General features: G+C 42.3%; 1 protein-coding gene across 1 annotated transcript in view; it reads left to right on the plus strand.

The window, feature by feature from the left end:
• LOC138520912 (cytochrome P450 2A13-like) overlaps positions 1 to 21,756 on the plus strand; it is a 63,204-nt gene that overhangs the window by 12,755 nt on the left and 28,693 nt on the right. Inside the window, exons 2-5 of the mRNA XM_069633339.1 lie at positions 2,820 to 2,982; positions 9,966 to 10,115; positions 12,247 to 12,407; positions 20,095 to 20,271. Of these exons, the coding sequence (XP_069489440.1) occupies positions 2,820 to 2,982; positions 9,966 to 10,115; positions 12,247 to 12,407; positions 20,095 to 20,271 (651 nt within the window). The remainder of the gene's footprint in view (positions 1 to 2,819; positions 2,983 to 9,965; positions 10,116 to 12,246; positions 12,408 to 20,094; positions 20,272 to 21,756) is intronic.

Consider the following 21,756-nt stretch of genomic DNA (forward strand, 5'->3'; position numbering starts at 1 on the left):
CTGATTTCTCCATCGAATCCTAATAGTACATCCTCCTTAAAATTGCCCTTCACCCATTTGGGCTTTGTCTTGAAGCTCCTATAGAGGTACCTGACTGACTAAATGAACCCTGCTGATTCCTGTTGCCGGTCCTCAGGGCCATACCCCTTCTAGTCAATCACATACTGAAATTGACCTCTACACAACTGAGAAACTAAAAGAATTTGTACCTCATTCTATGAGAAATTGTCAATGATAATGGGTCCAGGATGATTTTACCCGTGTGCTGATGGCACTGCTGTTTTTAACAGTTAAACATGATAAACCGGAGATGGAGTGCTGAGTAACTTGTAGTTCTAATTTTAATGTTCCAGGTTTTAACTGATTTAAATAGCCCCATGAACCATGTTGCAAATTTAGGACAGAACCCTAGGATTTTCATAGGTACAGTGGATAACCACACTTCCTGCCCTATTCATTAAAGAGGTGCTGCTTTCCTTTTCCTATCTGTGAATTCCCTATAGCTCTCTTTCGCTTTTCTAAAATGTGTAATTTCTTTTCGTAGAGTGTTTTTATAAAACATTCACGTGTAGTTGGGGGGGCCACTATGGATGGAACCTTACTGGGGAACTTTCTTGGGTGAACCCCAAATCTAGCAATGAATGGTTATAAGTAGTTGGGAGAGTGTGTTAGATTGTTATATGCAAATTCTGCTATTAGTAGGCATGAGGCCCAATCATTTTGAAATGTCATCATGAAACATCTCAAGAATTGCACGAATGACAGATTCCCTCGTTTGATTTGACAATTAGATTGTGGATGATAACTGGTAGTCTTATTCAAGTTATATCCGGCAACAGACCAGAAACTTGATATGGATTGGGACCCCCTATCTGACATGTGATATTAGCCAACTCATCTGCACTCTTTCAGAAACATTCCAGCTAACACTAGGGCATTTGACAATTTTTCAGAGTAATGAAATGTTCTTGGTCAATGTGTGCAATACCATTAACACTGTGATAATCCCTTTTAATTTAAGAATGTCCACTGTGAAATGTAACAGGATCTGCTGTCATGACTTGTTTGGCCTTGGCAATGGACACATAACCCTACAGGTGATGACCGTGATGTCTTAGACCTAGCAAATATAATGTATGACTGCATAGAGTTTGTTGCATGTTTTCTCATTTGCAGCCTCCACAGTGACAATATCAGCAAATACTTGTTTTGTGTGATACGTGGGTGCCGTGCTAAAGGTTCAACATAACGCATACTCAGTGCTGAACCTCTAGAGGTTATACAGTATAGGAACATGGCTTGGTTCCACTGTGTGCATGCATTGACGCTTGTCGGTAATGGGCGAGTGGGAGCCAACCACCCAGAACCCAACCTGGAGGAGCCTCGCCCTCCCAGTGTAACCACTGAGCGCACCCTTTGCTCCGGCCTATTGCAGCCGAGGGAGCTGCAAAAGGCCTTGAGAAGTTAGTTCCCGAGGCTCATGTCCAATGGACCATGCAAGGCTGGGGCATTTTTCTTCACCAGCCCTGCGCGGCCCATTGGGCGATGCAAAGAGGGGGAACTGCACTCTTGAATGTCCAAAGAAGCCTTCTGCACCTCTCCACACATCCAAACAGAGCGGGGTCGCGCTTCATAAATCCTCTGGCTTCCTGGTTCATGTTCCTGCTACATGGGAGCCGAAATATTCTGGCTGACTTGACGAATTCTGAACCTGGTCCGACCCGCTTGCATAATGTTAAGAAGCCTGGATTTACATCTTTAAACCACCATAAACAGAGAAAGGTATTACTGACTCTTGCACCACATTGGTACTCTAGAGTCCTATAAGCCACCACTTGGAACCATGTTCCAACCAAGACATAGGGCCTCATTACGACCTTCACGGAATGGGTTAACGGGTTCCGCTAATGGAGGCGGACCCGTTAAAGCCGTTCCGTGAAATAACGAGGTCCCCTCGCGGGACCCGGTAAGGACGCCTGGTAAAACCAGGCGTCCTTAACGAGGTCCCGTGAGGGGAAGAGGGAGCTAACAGCGGCCCGGTCGTAATCGGCCCGTTGTTAGCTCCCTCTCCCATTCCCATTGAGCCCTACGGGGGCTTAGATGGGAACGGGGAAGGTCCGGGCCCGGGTTCCCAGAGGGAGGAATTACCAAGCCCTCCGAACTTGGAATGGCCCAGTAATTCCCCATTCTGGGAACCCGGTAAAGGAGCCCGGTTTGGTGGCAGCCAAGGAGCTAATAGCTCCATGGCTTCCGCCAAACTCGTAATGAGGCCCATATCCTTTTGGTAACATTGTTGTGATTTATTTGACTTTCAAACCTTCTACTACACCCAGAGTGCTAGCATCATCTTCAATCTTCATCCTGCATTTAATGTGTTCTTTCCACAGGGCTGGTTTTCTGCTATAGTACAGTTATTAGAATCAGTGCATTTAATTAAAGAGTATATATTTTGATAGAACCTTGATTAGACATTCCTTTATTTGAGACTGTTGCACCATTGCTATTTGGGTTGCTACTGTTATCACATTCACCCCCCTTAATAGTACATTCTGCCCTCAGGACATGCTCCTACAAAAGCGAAGGAGGTACATATATTAATGGTGCTTGTTACACCTTTATGCTTGGGATCGCTGTTATTCTGTAGCAGTGTGAGGGCTGAGTAGGCGGTTTAGCCACTAATCATTCTTGTACTCCAGAGTGGCAGCAGATACTTTGCCACAACTTGATGTTAAGAATTTCTTACAAATGCATTTGAAATACCATTGCAAATAGTTTTCTACATTCAATAGTCAATCTTTTTTTATTCTGTTGTGATCCAGCTGAGTGTGAAGTATGGCCCAGTGTTCACACTTCACTTGGGCCTCCGCCGAGTTGTGGTGCTCTGGGGGTACGATGCAGTGAAGGAAGCATTGGTCGACCACGCAGACGAGTTCAGTGGAAGAGGAGGCATGCCTACCTTTCAGTCGGTTCTTAAAAATTCCAGTGAGTAAATATACACAAAAGCAATTCAGCAACAATCAGACATTTGCCATTGGAATTATAATCAAGTTCCATAATTACAATCAAAGAATAGGCCAAACAAGCAATGTGCTCCTTTGCTATCTTGAGAAGTGTGTCAGAGGAGGGGCATACACAACAGAAGTGACTTCTAGAGTCCTCCTCTGAATATTATTGTCTGTTTCTTGACTATGCTTTAAAGTGAATTTATCCTTAAGGAATTTTATTTACCTCAGCAGTTTTCTAATGAAGGAGGCCTGAAGGGAGCATACTTGTTCAAATGTGTTGGATAGAACTTATGCAATGTTATGTTGGTATCATCATGCTTAGTTAATTTGTGTAGGACACTGTTTGTATTTGACACTGTATTGCTTTGGACTTTTCTCAGTTACTCTTCTAGGTCCAAAAGAGATATCTGTCGGGGATAGGACAAAGCAGAGGTGGAGGTTAATGGAATGCACAGGAATGGGAGATGTGATACAACAGAACTATATTTGTGTGATGTACAAAACATAGTTGTAAAACAGTATTAACTATGGAACATTTCTTTTAATAATTGAAATCATTGGTTATGATGAATTTTCAATTAACTTCCAAGAACATTCCCTCACATGCCTGTTTTGATGGACCCTAACTGGATAAAAGAACTGAAAAAATCTCTGCAGACTATATACACAGGCTTGGTAATCTCAGTTGTCTCGGGAGGATAGTTCTGGAGCAACTTGTTCGCCTTGGAAGGAAACAGACACGGAGCACCACAGGTTCGATCCCCGGGTCCACGCTTAGAAACCTCTATAACCTATCATATCATAACAGTAATTTAGAAAAAGTCTGTTCCTCTGCTCTGCTTACACATCCAGACCATCCAAACAACCAAGGGGTAGCATAAAATGCGTTTTGAGATAGAAAAGGAAACAAAGGAAGATATACCCCTTGCCCTTGGAAAGTGAAAAGCATAAAACAGGTGACTCCAATAGGGTGGGGAGGGGCTCTTTCAGTCTAACGGGATGCTTCCTGTCTAGAGTTTGTCAAGTCACATCTATTGCATAGTTTAGAAGCGTGACCAAGTGTTCCGTGGACCTCATCAATAAGTAGAGGACCCACCAATGACCTTCATTTAGCACTGCCACTGATCAGGAGACAGTCACATAGCAGACCAAATGTTATTGGCCTTTAAGGGACCCCCAACCTCGTGCAGGGCAGCGATCCTCCCCCCAACCCAAGCTCAGCTAAAGACAGGTCCTTACCTTCCCTGAAGTTGTAGTAACAACTCTGAAGCTCTCAATTTGCTCATCCAGAGACTTAGTTCAGTCATGGCTCTGGTGTGCTCCACGAATGCCTGCATGCCTTGACAGACAAAATCAGACAAAAATCAGAGATGATTGACTATCATTTTAAAGTCGTGGTCCAGCTGCCATGCAGATAAAATATCTGAGGTGGAAAATAAATTTAACAGAAAGCTATCACGCAACTGCCCCAATAAGCTTACATGTGTGCAGGGCCTTGCACCAAGACTGGCCCTTGGAGACTAGTTTTTAGCGTATAACAAGGATGTCCCAGTAAGTTACCTGTCACTTGGTGAAGATTGTGTCAGGGGTTTGGACAGATTTAGCAATTCAGGGAAGAGGCTGTGGAAGGAGGACAAGGCTGGGGTCAGATATCAGTAGGTAGTAGAAGGAAGAGATGGTTGGTGGCAGACATCGGAGGTGGCAGGAGGAAGACATCAGGACAGACTTGGGAACCAGGAGAAAAAACACAGGGCTAGTAAGTAATTTTTTGGATGATTTATGTTTGGGTATGCTCACAAATAGGAGCCCTTTTTTGCTAAATAAAAACCTCTTTTTACCTAAGATTGTGTTTTAATCCTCTGTGGACCCCATTCAGTGATTTGAGTGAGGGTATCAGAAGTGAGATACACAAAAGCTTTTCTAGAAGCCTCTCCATGGACTCCAGACCCTACAGAACAGGCGGTCCTTACAACCAGAATGCCTTAAGTACCCCTTAGTCGGCCGAGATGTATTTGACAATGCCGAAATTCAACAGAGGGGCCCGGCTCTAGTCTCCAAACGGCCTAACATCAGAACTGCCTGAATAGGCCTATGGTAGGATCGCGCCCAAGTCAGGTATGGCTGTAAAATATGGGTTAATATTGGGGCTGGTGTGGTTGACAGAGATTATTGCAGGGTAGTGAAGGTACTTCTGTGTAACCATAGTGCTGAGACATTCATAGTCCAGGAGTGTGACCTCTGGTTTTTTAGATGTACCTTCTAACCCAGTGAATCATCGATCAGGGAAGGTGACTCGCGCACCAACCACTGACAGTTGTACGATTGAGTAAACTTGTCAATATATATCACTATGACAAAGCAAACAATGTGAAATCAAGATTTAATTCTCTTGTGATGTACAGCCGACACATGTTTCAACCACGTGGTAGTTCTCAAGTCCAACATGGATAAGCCAATGTCTCCTTTTCTTAATGGATTAGGTAATATTTGAAACAATTAGTTTATCTCAAATCATATAGTATGGTGTGGTTTGGCAGTTCCAGTAAAATAGTGCTGTCCTCTGTAGTCTGGATTCCCTGATGTGATCCAGATGAAATATCCAATTCCCGGGTGTCGATAGTATACAAAGTATCAGCTGCTAAGTATTGGGCATGTCCAAAGTATTAAGTAATACCATTAAATTGGTGAAGAAATAGTACTAGGGATTAGTTCCTCGAACAAAATCACTCGGCTGGTGCCCGGCAGAAATGGTTCTTGCGTACCTTCCAACCCAACCTGAGGAAGTTAACGAGATGGATCGGAATTAAAGGGATGAAGCTAGGTTTCGGTCCTTTAGGTTCTCAAATTTGCTGCTGACATCCCTTATCGAAATGGTCAGATGTTCCATAGGGAATTGAGCAAGATCCATTGAATACTTTAGAGGACAAATATGGACCATGCCAGGACAGAAGAGTCTCCTTTAAAACTAACATTTAGGCTAGATGAATTATGCCACCCTGCCACTCACTATTGATGCCAGAAGATGGCATACAAATGACTGAGCCATTTTATTTTTAGAAAAGTATTATCTCCTATAGAAAGTGACGGATAATGTGAATAGACCTTAGCAGACTGAATATCAGATGTCAGAGATTATGCTATACATTTATCTGTAGCCTTCTCTATGAAAGTGAAAACCACAAAAATGTATTTTAAACATGCTAATACCATACTTTACTGAGGAAGTGTTCCGAAAGGAAATCCCCAAACAATCAGGATACCCCATTTGTGTCCAATCACCCTGGATCTAAGAAAATGGGTTACTGCAGCGCTACGCCATTTGGACTTCCATTTATCACCTTCCTGAAACAAGACCTAGTGAATCATTTGAACAAAATGCTAAAGGGCTTTCTCTAGAAATTGGTTTTGGAGTACATGTGGAATTGGAGCTTGGTACTATACTGCACCCTCCTTGCTAAAAGGAAACCTCCACAAGCTTCCACAGGATTCTTAAAATTCAAACTGGTGTATGGGAGAGACCCTTTTAGTAGTCCTTGTTATCCTGCAGGAGGTTTCAGAGGGATCAGAAAAGACGGAGTGAGGGTCACCAAGGTTTGTAGAAACACCTAGGGCTAACTCCAATTGATTCACAGTTTGGCGTAAGAACAATTACAGACTAGCCCAGATAAGCAGAGAGGCCTCTTTCATGAGAAACCAAACTCCGGATTTCAGAGTAGGTTATCAGGTCCTGCTTTTACTTCCTTCCTTGTAAAGAAGACTGGTGACCAACTGGCAGCAACCTTAACAAGTTCTCAGTGTCTTCAACAACCGTTTAAAGCAGAATGATTTCGAAATTCCTCCCAAGTCAATTGAATAAACTGGCTCAGTTCCTGGAAAACAACAGAGGAACCAACCCTGGTAGCACAACTGGTGTCAGCAGAGGAGAAGGAATTACCTGCAGCATTGATCAAGCTGATACCTAAGGACCTGGCTCATGACCAGATACAACATACTTTCAAAATAATGCTCATTCCGGTCAAGCCAACACAATTGTGCTCTATTTTGAGACACCTCTGGGCAGGCAAATCAGTCAGATTGAAACACTTGTCTATAGGCGCATTATAAATGCCATATCATATATCATATCATGAGTTCTGTGTGAAGGCAGTTAAGGTGTGGTCAATATGATGCTGTTAATCAAGGTCCTTGAAACATCACTCCAACAACGAGTCATTACCAATCAATTTGGCAATGAAGATGGATGGTAGTTGTAGATTTTGCATATTTTTCAGGGAAGTAAATAAAATCTCTCACTTTGATGCCTGCTGCAATGCAAAGAGTTGATAAGATTATCAAAAGGACTGGTCCAGTGAAATGTATTTCCACTCTCAACTCAGCCAAATGTTACTGACATATTCCATTATCCAAGAAGATAAAGAGAGCATCATTTTCAACACATGGTTTTGCATTTCCCTCACCTTCGATTCAGGCTGCACGGTACTGACAACCTTCCAATTGCCAATGAATGCCATACTTTACCACTTCCAAGAGTTGCAGTCACAGACACAGCCACAGCCATATTCACAGTCAAACCTCCATAAAACATCTATATCTGGCTGCCCAAAGCATCCAGAAGGCAGGACAAAGAGAAAGAATAAACTGCAAGCTTTCCTTCTTTTCATTCCAAGCATTTCAACTGAAAGGATTCAAATTAAATTTTTTCAATGGGCCGCAAGCACTGGAAAGACCTTTTGGATGTTCAAAAAAAACTCCCTATGTCATCACCCCAAGTTTAATTAAATGTTTATCCTGCAAAATTATTCCACCCAAGTGAGTTCAGGGGAACAAGGCAATTATTGAACTTTAGTACATCACTAATAATTATGCCATACATGCCCAGAGGAGATTTACCACTAGTCTAAGGTCTACGCAGGGCTGCAATGCCTACTTGCCTATCCAGGACCAAGGATACCAACCCCGCTTCCCTGTACTAGTTTCTGGATGTTCAACCATTCTTTGTTTAGTTATTTATAGGGACTACGAGCTCCAAGTCAGTGTGAACTTCTTAGGTAGATACCCCTTGGTAGATCTACAGGGGCACCAGGGAGAAGATGGGAGATATATGATTAATTCCCCTGTCTAAACTTGGGAATATCTAGTGGGGCGGCCTCAGGAGCTAGATGCTACTGGATGACGGGGACGGTATGGCATGATGCCCTGGTAATTTTTGCTCAGTCACAAAACTGTACAGAAGACAGCCACATGCCAGAGAAAAATGCAACTGACCCCTTCAGAGTCCTGTGCCATTGCACCCCTCCCCAACCCACTTTCCGTGGATTTATGGTAACAACTCTGAAGCATTCACTATGGCATTATTTGTCTGCTGACCCTTGTTTCTGGCATACATGTGCAAACCTGTACAGACAGTGACTTCAAGACGGTGGATTGACTCTTACAAGTCATCGCCAAGCTGCCACATTGATCCTATTCTGACGTATGCAATACCTGAAGTGGAAACAAATTACATAGTGTCCATTGACATGGCCTCCACTATTAGAGTACATCTGTGCAAGCTGTTGTAACCAGACATGCCCCAGGAAAGGAGTCACTAGAGAATAAAATGGATGTCTTAGGATAGGAGGTGTGGGGATTTGAACTTAATCACACGATTGATTAAGACCAAAGAAATAATAAGATAAAACTCCAGGGTTTAATAACACACTAATTGATGGTGTACTCAGCCACAAGCCAGATAATAGCATTTGATTTTAAGCTATTTGTATAAATGACTTCAAAGACTCATGAAAGCAGAAACAAAACAGGCAGAGGGTTCTCTACGGGTACATAGTCCTTTTGGCTGCAGGCTTTGAGGACCTATGTCTGTGATTTGTTGCTTTGCCGCAGAAGACCTGGACGTCTGTTCTTTACTCATGACAAACAAAGATCCCCTACACCAACTCTTGACGTGTTAGATCAGGAGTAAGGTTATACAACACTGAAAATACCAGGATCATCTAAGAAATGATGTAGTGTGTGCAGTAGCAGATAACTGTATATGCATGTCAGTTAGTGAGTGAGGAAGTGAATGAATTAGAAAGAAAGCAAATAGGGGAGTGACCTATAAGAGAGGGACCAAGCCAGTGAGAGCACCGGTTAGTGTATATGTAAATTGAATGAGTGAGTTTGTGAGTGAGAGTGTTAATAGAGAAACTAATAAACTCTGCATGTACCTGTGAAGGCTTATGAGCAATAGCTCAGGGTGGATCATTTTGTATATGAAAGGTAGAGGGAACTGCATGATTTACAGATCTCGTATTAAAGAATGTTTTTTGAATATTGGATGTCATGTAAATCCATTGCCAATGCTATTAGAGTCCCCCAGGAAACATACAAAGAAAGAATCTTTGCAGATCTGAACAATTTTGTGAAATGGGAGTTATTCATGTTCCGTGCTTCTTGACTCCAAAGTTGTAATTTCCAAAAAGGGGCAATTTTCCATTCAGTAGTTTGTAAAATGCTGCACTAAATTCCACCATTTCCTCAATATATATGAAATCTTGTGAAATAAAAAAAAAAACATGTATTCAGTACATTGGTGATAAAGGCCCATAAAATTGCCCCAAAATGTCTACAAAGGGACTGTTAAAGGAACATTTTTTAAAGTAACTGAGAAGTCTTTAATTCAAAAGCCCTACATGTTTTAATTTTTACAGGACTTCTATTTTGAAATGTCATCCTAGGTACAATTGGAAAATAAATTCATAATTTCACCAATTTCTAAAAGTTGCCATGATGGATTTTAAATTTCACACATTTCTAATTTAAAGGGCTCTATTTAGACATTCACTGGTTTTTCTAATTGGAAGGTAAACCTTAAATATATATCTAGAAAATACACGTGTCCTTTTCCAGTACAGAATCCTTGGCAGTGGGAGCCATATGACCATAGACCCACATTTATTGCTATATTCTGTTGCCCAGGTGTTACTTTGGCCAGTGGACCACGCTGGAAGGAACTTCGCCGCTTTTCCATAATGACTCTTCGCAATTTTGGAATGGGCAAGAAAAGCATTGAGGAGCGGATCCAGGAAGAAGCAACATTTCTCATCCAAGAGTTTAAATCTACTAAAGGTATGTATTCCTGGCAGCTCATTCACAGAGACAGTCAGAAGTCAAACAACAATGCTCGATCTGCCTTAAATTCATATATATGTATGAGCTGAAAATCAAATTTGGTAACATAGATGGAACTGTTGAAATTCTGAAGAGTATTTTATTCTGGGTAAATAATTAAAATAAGAGCAAGGAAACATCTTAGAACAAAAAAATGCAACCACGTCGAAAACAGCATTTCCCATTCTGTTGTTATCACCTCCTCTTCCTTTGCACCAGTGTTTTCTTCCTACCACCTTCATCCCCTACTGCTGTTTCGACCTCCTCCTCTGCAACTCCTTGCCTTCTCAATGTTACCATCTTCATCTGCCTTTTCTCCGCCTCTTGTTTCTAGAACACCCAACTCCTCCTCGCCAGCCATTGTATCTCCCTCTAATGCTATCCAAATGTCTGCCCCACCTCCTGCATTGCCAAGCCTCAATGACTAGCGGGGGTCTCTGAATATCACAGTGATTGCCCGCCTCTCCCTGGTGACTGTCTGCACATGTATCTTATAATTGGTGCAGGCTTGGGACCAGTGCTTCACTTGGCATTACTTTTGGTTTAGGGGTCCAAACCAAGCCTTCATTTGTCCTTTTCACATTCTTGGATCCCTTCCACCCTGCCCCCCCTCACCTTCCTGCTACTGTTTGATGCTGTCTGTGCAGGGTCCACACCTCATGTCTCCTCAGAGTGTGACTTATGTGTTGAGAAATTGGTTAGCAACCTTTAAAGATCTCAAACTTAGGAGCAAGTGGGCCCACAGTGAATCTATTTAAGTGAATCCTTCGGAAAGGACCACTCTGCTGGGAGACAATGCATTAAGAGTTTGTATTACACATAGATAAACCTCTGGATGAAAACCATGAATCCCTGGATATCAAAAAGAGAGGCACAGAGTTTCTGAATGCTCTCCTCTGAGACGCACCAACAATGCCGTTAACCACACCTGTGCACATGAGCATTGTACCATAGGCTTCCTGCGCTCGTAGAGGGACTCCGTGGGTCTTCTGATAGAATCTGGACAAATGTTAATGAAACTGACACACGTAAAAGTGAAAAATGTGTTTTCCTCTACAAGGCTTTGGGTCTGCTTAGGAACATTTTCAAGCTTTCTGAGTTGGGGACGGGGGAGGGACTACTAAAGGGTGCTCTGCAACTGTCTCTGTTTGCAAAGGTAACAATAGAGAGAAAGAGAGAGAGACCATAATCCATTGGATTAGGGTAGCAGGGGATCTCAGCAGACTGCACATCACACTCTATTGCACATCACACTCTAGCTAGGCTTGCTATGTATGGATGGCATTTGTATAGTGCAAGCCTACATAGAAAACAATACAGTGCGGTGTGCCATCACATTTCCTGGGGTGAATTACATCAAGTAATGCTTTCTTCATTCTCACCGTTTTGTGAAAGCACCTGCTGCCAGGACACAAACTTTGCTTTTGCACACAAATTGCACTATTGAGATGGTATGCTTTTCATTGTATAGATGTTTTCATGAATTCAAATAGCTTTGTACGGTCTAGTGAATTATGTGGTGTTGTCATTCTGTGACCCTACTATGCACACATAAAAGTGACACAGGACAGAGTTTCCATGAATGCAACAACCTTCAGCACAAATGTTACAAACCCAACATATGTGGACAGCACAATGCATAACATTACGGTCAAATTCACCAATTCCCTGAACAGAAGCATTAGCTCACTTCTTTTGATGTCGGCTTAAACAGGCCAGGAGAATATTGGGGTTTTAGTGAGTTTATCAATGTTAACTGCGAATATGGTTTTAACATTCCCATATAATGACTCTCTGACTACATGTGTACAGTAAACCCCAGTATATCGGTTTTATTTTTTTTTAAAGTAAGGTTTCAGCAATATACTGTGTTCATTATGTCACCCCCTTTTTGTCTGTAGGGGAACCCTCCACACTGTCCACTAAAGCATCCTTTTTTTGGAAAATATAAAACTCGCTTTCGCTATGGGTAATGCTAGAGGAATCACCCTTTATACAGCTACTCAACATCTTAGTTCAAACCTTATATCTGGTCTCACAGCTCGTTGTTCACAGTGACCTTAATCTTCTGTCTTCTTTTATTCACCAGAGTTACCTTTTGACCCTTCACTTCACATCAGCAACGCCACTTCCAATGTCATCTGTTCCATCATGTTCGGAAACCGGTTTGACTACCAGGACAAGGAGTTTCATCAATTGCTTTCAATGATCAGAGACACATTTGCTCTCTCAAGTGGTTTGTGGGGGCAGGTAAAATCATCTGTATTGAAACCCTTTTATGGTGAGACATTTCTGTTGTAAATTGCTGGAATGATAGCATTGGTAACACACGTTCTCGGTCCTTCCATTGTCTAGCCATAGTATGGCCAGAAACGGCAAATATTATTCCCTAAGAAACTTGCTTATACACCTCAAGTTCATGAGGGATAATCACACTTGTAATGAAGTTCAACTGGCAGTGCCTCAGTTTGTGTACAGGAAGCAAGTATTATAAATCCACCAATACTCTCTTAAACAAAGTGTATTGGCTCCATGTTACGTCCCATGTACATACCTGTATGGTTGTGTGCAACCTAGACTCCATTGGACTCTATGACCGGGGTCTTCTCGACTGGCTTTGCATAATTCTCTCCATGGAGTAAAGATGGCATGGCAATCAGGTCAGTCTCTGGGTTTACATGTTATTATCAGCTCCACATGATGACGGAGCCTTAGTTACCACAGTGCACGCATTTGCGCAAGGCAGTGATCAGTAATGGTGGCTACCATGTAAAACATTGCAGCTGCCATTCCTTTGGATTCATGCAGGCGTGCCTGCCCGTTGTATGAGCAAACAGATGCATGCCGGTTTCTTACATGGAGCAGGAGTAAGCACAGAGGGTATTTTCTGCCTAGAGTATCTGATATAAATAGCAAAGACAAGTTAAAACACGTGGATAGTTTTTCTTCTCATGTACTTACTTATCCATGCCATTTGATGATTGACCTGAAATGAGGGCAATATTATTCACATTTCTTTGGGTTTCATCTGTGGAAGAGCCCTCCTTGCAGAAACAGGACTTGGGCCCTCATTACGATTGTGCCAGTCTCGGAAAAATGCAGGTAAAATGGGTGGTAATACCGGATCTGGCATTGTTCCTAGACTGACATACTCTGAGTTTAGTGTTAGGGTCAGTGAACTACCGGCAGGCCTGACCTACCAGGAGTTCAGGCCCCTACTGGAAAATACTTTCCCCTATCAATCAGCCCCATTTTCACTGGTGTCAGTGATATGGGCAAACCCATTCCATGAAGTACTGTAGGACTCCATGGAAAGGGAACTTACCGCTGGTGCTGACACCTGTAATATCCTGGTAAAACCGGGATATCAGGCACCAGTAATGGTAAGACGAGTCTGCTGGCAATGTCAATTGGAATGATACCCATGAAATTGAGGGAAAATTGGAGAAGGACCTCACATTTCTATCGTGTATTGGGGAGGGGGGTTTGGCGATTACTATAAGAAGGCTGAATTTGTCGATTAGCACAGGCCCTGCGATGGAAATCCTGTTCATGGCGGTCAAGAGATCATTCTGGACTCTTGTTGGGTTAAAGAAGGATACCCTTCAACCCAGAGTATGTTACATCCATTTTGCTGCATAGTACCATTGGGTGAAAGGATCAGGCCTTGCAAATGTATTAAAAATCCCACTTGACCTGCAGGGCGAGTTAATTACTTTATATACATGTCCTAAGGGAAATGCACTCACCCCATGACAATGGGTGATCAAATATTTACAAGTGCTTTCTGTAAAATGATGCGTGTTACCATAGGCACAGTTCATATTTAGTTCAATACTGCCACCCAAAGACCAGCTATGCACAGTAAAACATACTTGCCATTTACTATAACCACATTTTGCTTGCAGTAAATGTCAAATAAAAGTTTCAAATAACCCCATATACTCCAGAAAAGTTGAGTACCATGCAAAGGTACTTGCTCTTTATATAAATCTGCATTCCAAAGGGAGTGGTCTAGTAGAACTATGATTTTGTGTTTGATTTATGAATGCAACCAGAAGAAGACCTTTTAAGTGGTTATCTGGTCATGGTATTCTTCAGTTTATGCATAATCTATTCATTTTTGGCTGCCTCCTATTTTAGCAAACAAGGACGGACAAACTACTGTTGACTTGTACCGAAAGGCAACTGACAGGAACATGATTCTCCACTTCGACAGTTTCCATCCCCATTCTTTAGGTGTCAGTATACCTTAGGGCCAATTTCTAAGAGCCAGATGCAACTGCACTAATGTGGAAGATTTTTCTACGCAAGCAGACATTACACAGACGCGATTGTCCAAGAGAGGATACCCGGCTCATGTACTTAGACAATCTTGCAAGAGGGTTAGGAATCAACATTGCAAAATATTACTAACGAAGAACACCAAAGAGAAGTTGACCAATGCACGTCTGGTATGTGCAATGACTTATAGCACACACCATAATGGCATTAAAAAAGCCGTCTGAAAGCATTGGCCTTTGCTGCAATTAAACAACCCCACCTTGAATACCCCATCCACGCCTTTAAAAAAGGCAAAAGTCTTAAAAACAGGCTTTCTAAAGCCGACAGAGCGAAAGTTAAACAAGGCTCCAAAACTATTCCTGGACTTTGGGGATCCAAACAGATCAGTGGCCATTTTCATGTGGTTACTTTTGCCAATGTGAATTTACTATGGTATGCACGTCAGCCACCATCAACAAGAAATCATGGACCCACACGACATGTAAATCGAAGAACGTTATTTACGTTATCATTTGTCCATGTTCCAAGTCGTATATAGACAAAACATCTAGACCTGTAAAACTCAGAATTACTTTATTGAAAAAAATCATAGCTGTGATGAGCTTAAATGGTGGGCACTTGAACACATGAGGGGCGTTGACTCCAACTCCTCTGCTACTAGATTATCTCAACGAGAGCAGTGGTGATTATACAATACTCAGAGTTACCACACTGGCCTTAACCAAAAAGAAGAGTGGTTATCATGTGTTTAATGGGTCATTTTAACACTTGTTGGCCATGACTTAAGTTGCTTTGGAAGTCTCTCCTTCTTTGAAAGCTATCCCTCTTGGGGGACGCTCACAGAATATTTTCACTTATTTTCCATCTATTATCAGATTTTTTCTGATATTTTCTTTTTCTTTACATTGGCATTGGTTTACATCACTATTCGTTAGTCTTCATCCTTCACATGCTATATCTCTATTCTTTATTTTTCATACTTCATTGTTTGAGGATATTTCATATCACACCATGTCCTCCATGGCAGTCTCAGACTGCTCTTATGCTGTTAGAGCTAAGTGCCCTGTCGTTATCTATTTGGCAGCTATGTTGTTGACCTTCAGCAGACATGCGAAGTACCGTAGTACGGCACAGATTTTCTGGTATCGGACATCGGATTAGGCATTTTCGTCCGTCTTTTTCCTCTACACGTGACTTAGTTGCTAGGAGACAGCTTCCTCACGTTCCACTATGGCTTCCTGGCCGTAGATCACATGCCTTACTCTTACGCACACAGGTCACGCGTTTGTATTAAATATACTTTCGTTCAGTCGAGACAGTGGACCTTTGCAAACAACCGGGCTGAATCCTTGCCCCCTGATCTCAAGCTGTGTGGCGCTTGAAACATATTTGGTAGGTGCTATTGTTTAAACACTTCGGTCAATTCAAAACGTGGTGGCACTTTAGGTCAATTTCACTTAAAGATTCTGAATGGAACCACAATACTAGTGGCACAGTCCATTGTATAGTCCTCCGAGGCACCAACGTGAACGCCAACGCACCATATAGTCCCCCGAGGCACCAACATGAACGCCCACGCACCAACGCACAGAAGACAAGATGCTGTCTTTTAGTTCCGCGACTTAGCATTGGAATATTTCTACCATGGCCTAATCTTAACATTCATCAGGGCCCCTGGATCCTTGCGTAACACGCGGGACAACTTTTGCACTTGTGCTTTTTTTGGATAACTTCATGCTACAGGCACTTGGGCTGTGTTCCTCTGGCCACACTAGAAGCTATTTTTTATTTAATTTAATTTTCAAATTGTTCTATTGCATTGGTTGCGGCTGCCAGTCTTTCATCCACTGACATTGGTCTGGTGTTATCTTATGTCTCCTTACATTTTTTTATATTGATTCTCTCTATACCGCATTGCCTATCATGGAGTGAAACATTATACTTAAATATCCGACTGCGCTCTGGCTCCCCGTGTGTATTGTAGAATTTTGACTCACGATACATTGCGATACCTCTGTAATTTACCGACAGGTTAGTTTTCGTGCTTTCATCAACATTTGCATTCCGGGCTCCTAGCACTGCGCTGGTCGGATGCCGGCAAATTATCACACTTTTTTTTTTTCATCTAGGGATTGTACTCATCCCAATTCCCCTCTGTCCTTTTTGTCTCCACAGATCAATTTATTTATTTATGTCTGTCTTGGGATTGAGCTCGACATGTGAAGAAATCCGTGCCGAGCTACACCCCTTGGGCTGAGACCATGGTATATATTGTTCTCCCCTACATTATACATTTCATTGAACTTCGGTCTGGTTCTGCTGAGAGGTTGGCTCTGTTCAGGGCCCTTTCTTTATATTGTTTTTGTTTATTTTTAAATTTCTGACAGAATGGGTTGTATTTAAAGAGCAAGTAGAGAAATCTGAGCATCAGTCACCATCCATTTGAATGTGTCATTTTGTGGCTTTTTCCGTTTTTTCTGCTTTTTTTCATTTGAGTGTCTTGTCCTGAGGAAGACGTTTATCAGTCGCTGCAGACTAGATTTATCCAACCGTCGAAACTACCATTTTAAAGATCCTTTTGGGTGACATGTATTCATCCAAGATGTCCCCAGTACTTGTAGTTGCACCTCAATAGATTCTAGATTTAATGCTTTATAGATTGAATGCATTTTGATGACTCTAATGCACTTTAATTCACTTCAGATTCTATGTCTTTTATAGTCTATGTACTTAGGCCAATTAACTAGATATATTCTAGTGTTTTTGCATCTTAAATTGATTTAATACACTCTACATTTGACTGTAATTCTTTATAACGGGAATGTTGCCACATTATACAAATACAGTGAGTCACAGCCTCTTTCCCCGTGAATCCCCTTCACGCGGAGTGAGTCCTGTCCCTCGTTCCTTCCTATTGGCATAGCTTGTATAACAGCTTTACATTGTTGAATGGTTTGGCACTAGACACTTTGTGTCCCTGTATTTATTGCAGTGGCCCTACATGAATTATGGGCAAAATATTCAGGTCAGTATTTTTAATCTCTATATTAATAAAAAATATTTCTGTAATTGAATATATATCCGTCTATATGTTGCTCTGACTTTGCCTTCCTCTCAGCCACCTCTTTGAAATGTGCTAAACATTAATGTATTACTTTTTGTGTAGAGTTCCGCGAGACTTAAAACCCCTTTGCACTTTTTGCCTCCTATTTTAGGATATCTCTGTATTATTACTCTCCACATGATAACTGCTAGTAAGTTTAGTCACACATGGCAGTGACTGGGAGTCCAGGATAAATATCCAATTACACATCTCCAGTATGACAAAATAGAAGACTAAGGGCCCGATTGTTATAAAAAAAAGTCTACTACAGTACTAAAGTTGGGGTGGACCCCTAGGCAGGCTGAGCCCTTGCTAGGAGTCCATGGGCGCAGAACCTGTGGAAGGCCTAACTCCTTCCCAACACAAAAGAACACATGGTCCAGGCAAGCAGTGAGGTGTAACTGAGGTTTATTACACAAGTAAACCACAGGAAAGAAACACAGCAGCAATCCCGGGTACATCTCAACGATCTCTGGCTCGCAGGCCAGTTTTAAGGGAGAGTTACATCACTATTGCGTCACACTCCAGGCCCTCTCCCAAAAACCCTAACGCCACCCCGGATTGGCTGGTGAGTGGTAGTTCCCTGGTGCAAGCCTGTACAGAGGGTTATCTATTGGATGGGACCATGTCAGGTGTCAGGCTTGGACTTTCCCCTTGAACTGATACAATATAATTGTTACAGTGTGCTGACCCCAAGATTGGTTAAAGATCTCGGCTGCCTAACCCTGGGACCGAGAGCTCTAATTGGTGAACCTGCAGGCCCCCAAGCCTGGGTCAAACTTCATTCCCAGCCCACGAGACACCTGTTCTTAGTGCCTGAACAACTATGTATTTGTGATGTGCAACTATGTGTCAGTGCCATACACATGTGTGAGCCATTGTGGCCATGAGCATTCTCCATTCCCAGCGCAGAACTGTAGTTAGAGTGTAACAACTTTTTCTTTTGCGGTTACTGTCCGATCCGTGAGACAGTTGGCTCTTCCCAGCCATCAGGACATGGCTCATCATCAGGTCGACCAGATCACGTGCTTGGAGACCACGTTTGTGAGCCTCAGGGTTCTGAATTACTCTTGATTTTATTGGGACTGGCCTCATCCGCAGGTGGTGTTACTTTAGTTCAACGCAAGGAATGTCACTTGCAACATTACGACCTTGTCAATGGCTTCGTCCCTGGGTCAGTGATTCTGCTTGCACAGCACCCTGCAGTGCGAATAGGTTTGAGCTTTTATGATCAGCGGTTATACTGTTTCTAGTACCTCTTCTTGTTCGAGGGTCTTCCGGGACGGGAGGCGTATTCCGACCTCCCTTCTTCACTAGCCAACCTGAATCCTCCAGATGTGCGGTTCTACAATTCCCAGGATCTCTCACCTCGGACACGGCTGTCCAGGTGTGAGGGGAATTGTGGGTTAAACATCTAGAGTGTGGCAAGTTGTCTCCACCGGTCTAGAATTGTCATAAAATTACTTAAAGCACATTCAAAAAGGAGTACACAATAAGCACAGAGGGCCTGCATGTTGTTGACTTGCACTGGCAAAAGGAGGAGTTTCTTGTGCCCCTGTTTGCTTTGCAATGGACTAGTCATACCTGTTTGACAAAGCCTGAAATTGCAGGAAATCTGGAGGTGCCTGGAGCATGCTTAAGAAGTGCAGACGCAAATGAAAATAACTATTTGCTAAAAGCACAGTCCTTACCACAGTTCCGTGGGTACGCTATGCATTAGATGCCCGTTCACTGTCGGTGTGCTGTGACAACTGAGTGAAATTCAAAACGGTAGGTAAAGATACCCAAATGTCTCATTATAGGTAGGTTGAATGGTTCCTGACTTGGCAATTCTGCATACACACATTTCATGTCACATATCTATCTATGAACACAAGTGAAGCTCTCTTGCCACTTACACCTAGATATCCAGCTTCAAGTCACTGCATTGGACATTTTGGGATGTCATACCGTGTGTGACATCCATGTGTACACTTGCTGCACTTTCCTTTTTGGTCCTAAGAATTGGCTCTGCCTTCGATCCATTAAAGGACTCTTTTGCCTAAATTAATGTGTCTTCTATTTATTTATTTATTATACGTTTTAGTTCATAGACCTTTTCGTAGGTTTATACAAACATTATAAAACATTCATTCAAAACATTACACACATTTATATGTACTGTAGCCTGCTACAGCATAACCTATAAGCAATATCACATATCCAATAAACCATATATACAAGTACTAATAAAATAACGTAAAATAGGACTAAACTGATAAATATAACCTAAAAAGAACCATGTTAACAACTCAAATCATACTATAACATCACTCATTCTATACTTGTTTAACTCGTTTCTTAAAGTATCAACTTGACGTCTTCATTGAGGCAAATATATTCATGTTAACCTGAGGTACTCAGGCACACACAACTTAGCTTCTATATCAGCGAGCGAAAGCATTCTTCTTTTTATTTTAACTCTGAGCAGGGGATGAACACCTTCCCTGATCTCCAGATAGCAAAGGAAGGGGAATGTCAATTAAACGATCTGTATTTCATGCTTCACAGCTCTACACCATGTTCACCAGCATCATGTCCTGCGTGCCTGGACCCCACACCAAAATGCACCTGAATCTCTCCTCTCTCAAAAGATTTGTTGAAGGAAGAGTGGAACGGAATCGGGAAACCCTGGATCCCAATGCTCCCCGTGACTTTATTGACTGTTTCCTCATCAAAATGGAGAAGGTAAGCATGCAATCGGCTCCTTGAAATTACCCGGGTGTAAGTGGGGGTTAGAAAGTAACTAAAGGGAGATGCCCTAAAACTTAATCTGGTTCAAAAGAGGTTAACAAATAATTGATTTTTCTCTTTATTCAGTATATTCACAGCAGTGACCTATATGTGTAATAACTGCTGAACCGAAAGCGCATAGCTGTCAGTATGCTGCACATAATAATAATGTGGCGATTTATACAGCCCTTCATACCAAATTCTTTCAGTTTCTAAGCATTGTAGTAATCATGCCAACATTATCCATTGCATCAAGTATGTGGGATCATTAGGGTTTGGTTTACCCAATAGCTTTAAATACCTCCAGCGAGGGCCGTACTGGGCGTTATGGGCCATGAAGACCGACGGTACGGCTCGAGGGCAAGGTCTATTAAGCTATGAGAACCCATGGGCAAACACACAAATAGTTTATGTAAAAATATATATTTTTTAAATATTTGTTTTTTTGGGGAGCTTAAATATTCCACGTGGAATATTTAAATTTACAAAAAACATGAATAACAACATGACAAAAAAGCTATTAGAACCCATGGCTAAAGAAAAAAGATTTCATTTAAAATTATATTTTTTTAACTATTTTTTTGTTTTTTTGAGGACTTCAATTCATATTTATAGTAAATTATTTGTTTAATTCATCCGGGATCCTGGAGCTCAAGAGAGTTTGGAGGGCGGGAGAGAGGGAGAGTGAGGGGAAACAGAGGGGATTAAGTGGGCATAGAAAGAGGTGAGTGAGGTGGCGGGTGAGGGGATACAGAGTGACAAGTGGATTGGCACACAGAGGGTCAGTAAAAGGGTACAGTAAGGGGTTGTAAACATGCCTTAAGGGCGAGGAGTTAGCAGGTGTGAGTGTGCGACAGAACGCAGAGAGGGGTGTCCGGAGGAGTACAGAGAAGGCAAGCGAGGACCACAGGAGACTGGGTGATAGCAGAGAAAGAGAAAAGATAGTTGATGGTTGTGAGTGCACAGTGAGGAAGGAGAGGGCACAGTGAAGGTAAGTGAGGAAGCACAGCCTGAGGTGAGTGTTCAGGCTCACGGAATGGGCGGGGGAGTGAGGGACAAGTAAAGGGGTCCCTCTCTGACTTCACTGCGACCCCCAGCCCTCAAGGACGAGTATGCTCGTCCTTTTTGCATAGACTTGCATAATAGCCTGGCATTAAGGCGTTAAACAAAACTAAAAAAGCATGGTATTTGTAGCAAATGTTATTTTAAAGAAGGCAACTAGAGGGGGGTGAAGCACTGTTAGGGCTCTACTTTCCGAGCTACAAAAAAGCAAAGGCCTATTTGTGGGCTGTAAGAAAAATTCTGGGCTACAAAAATATTCATAGCATATACCGGCTCATATAGCCCACAAATTGACCCTTCCAGGGTTCTAATAAGATTTATCTTCATAGTTCTCTAGGGGCACATGCCGGTTTGTGAAGCTCCCAATGCATTCATAAT

This window comes from Ambystoma mexicanum, chromosome 13, assembly GCF_040938575.1.
Source record: "Ambystoma mexicanum isolate Mex_15411 chromosome 13, UKY_AmexF1_1, whole genome shotgun sequence".
Taxonomy (NCBI): Eukaryota; Metazoa; Chordata; class Amphibia; order Caudata; family Ambystomatidae; genus Ambystoma; species Ambystoma mexicanum.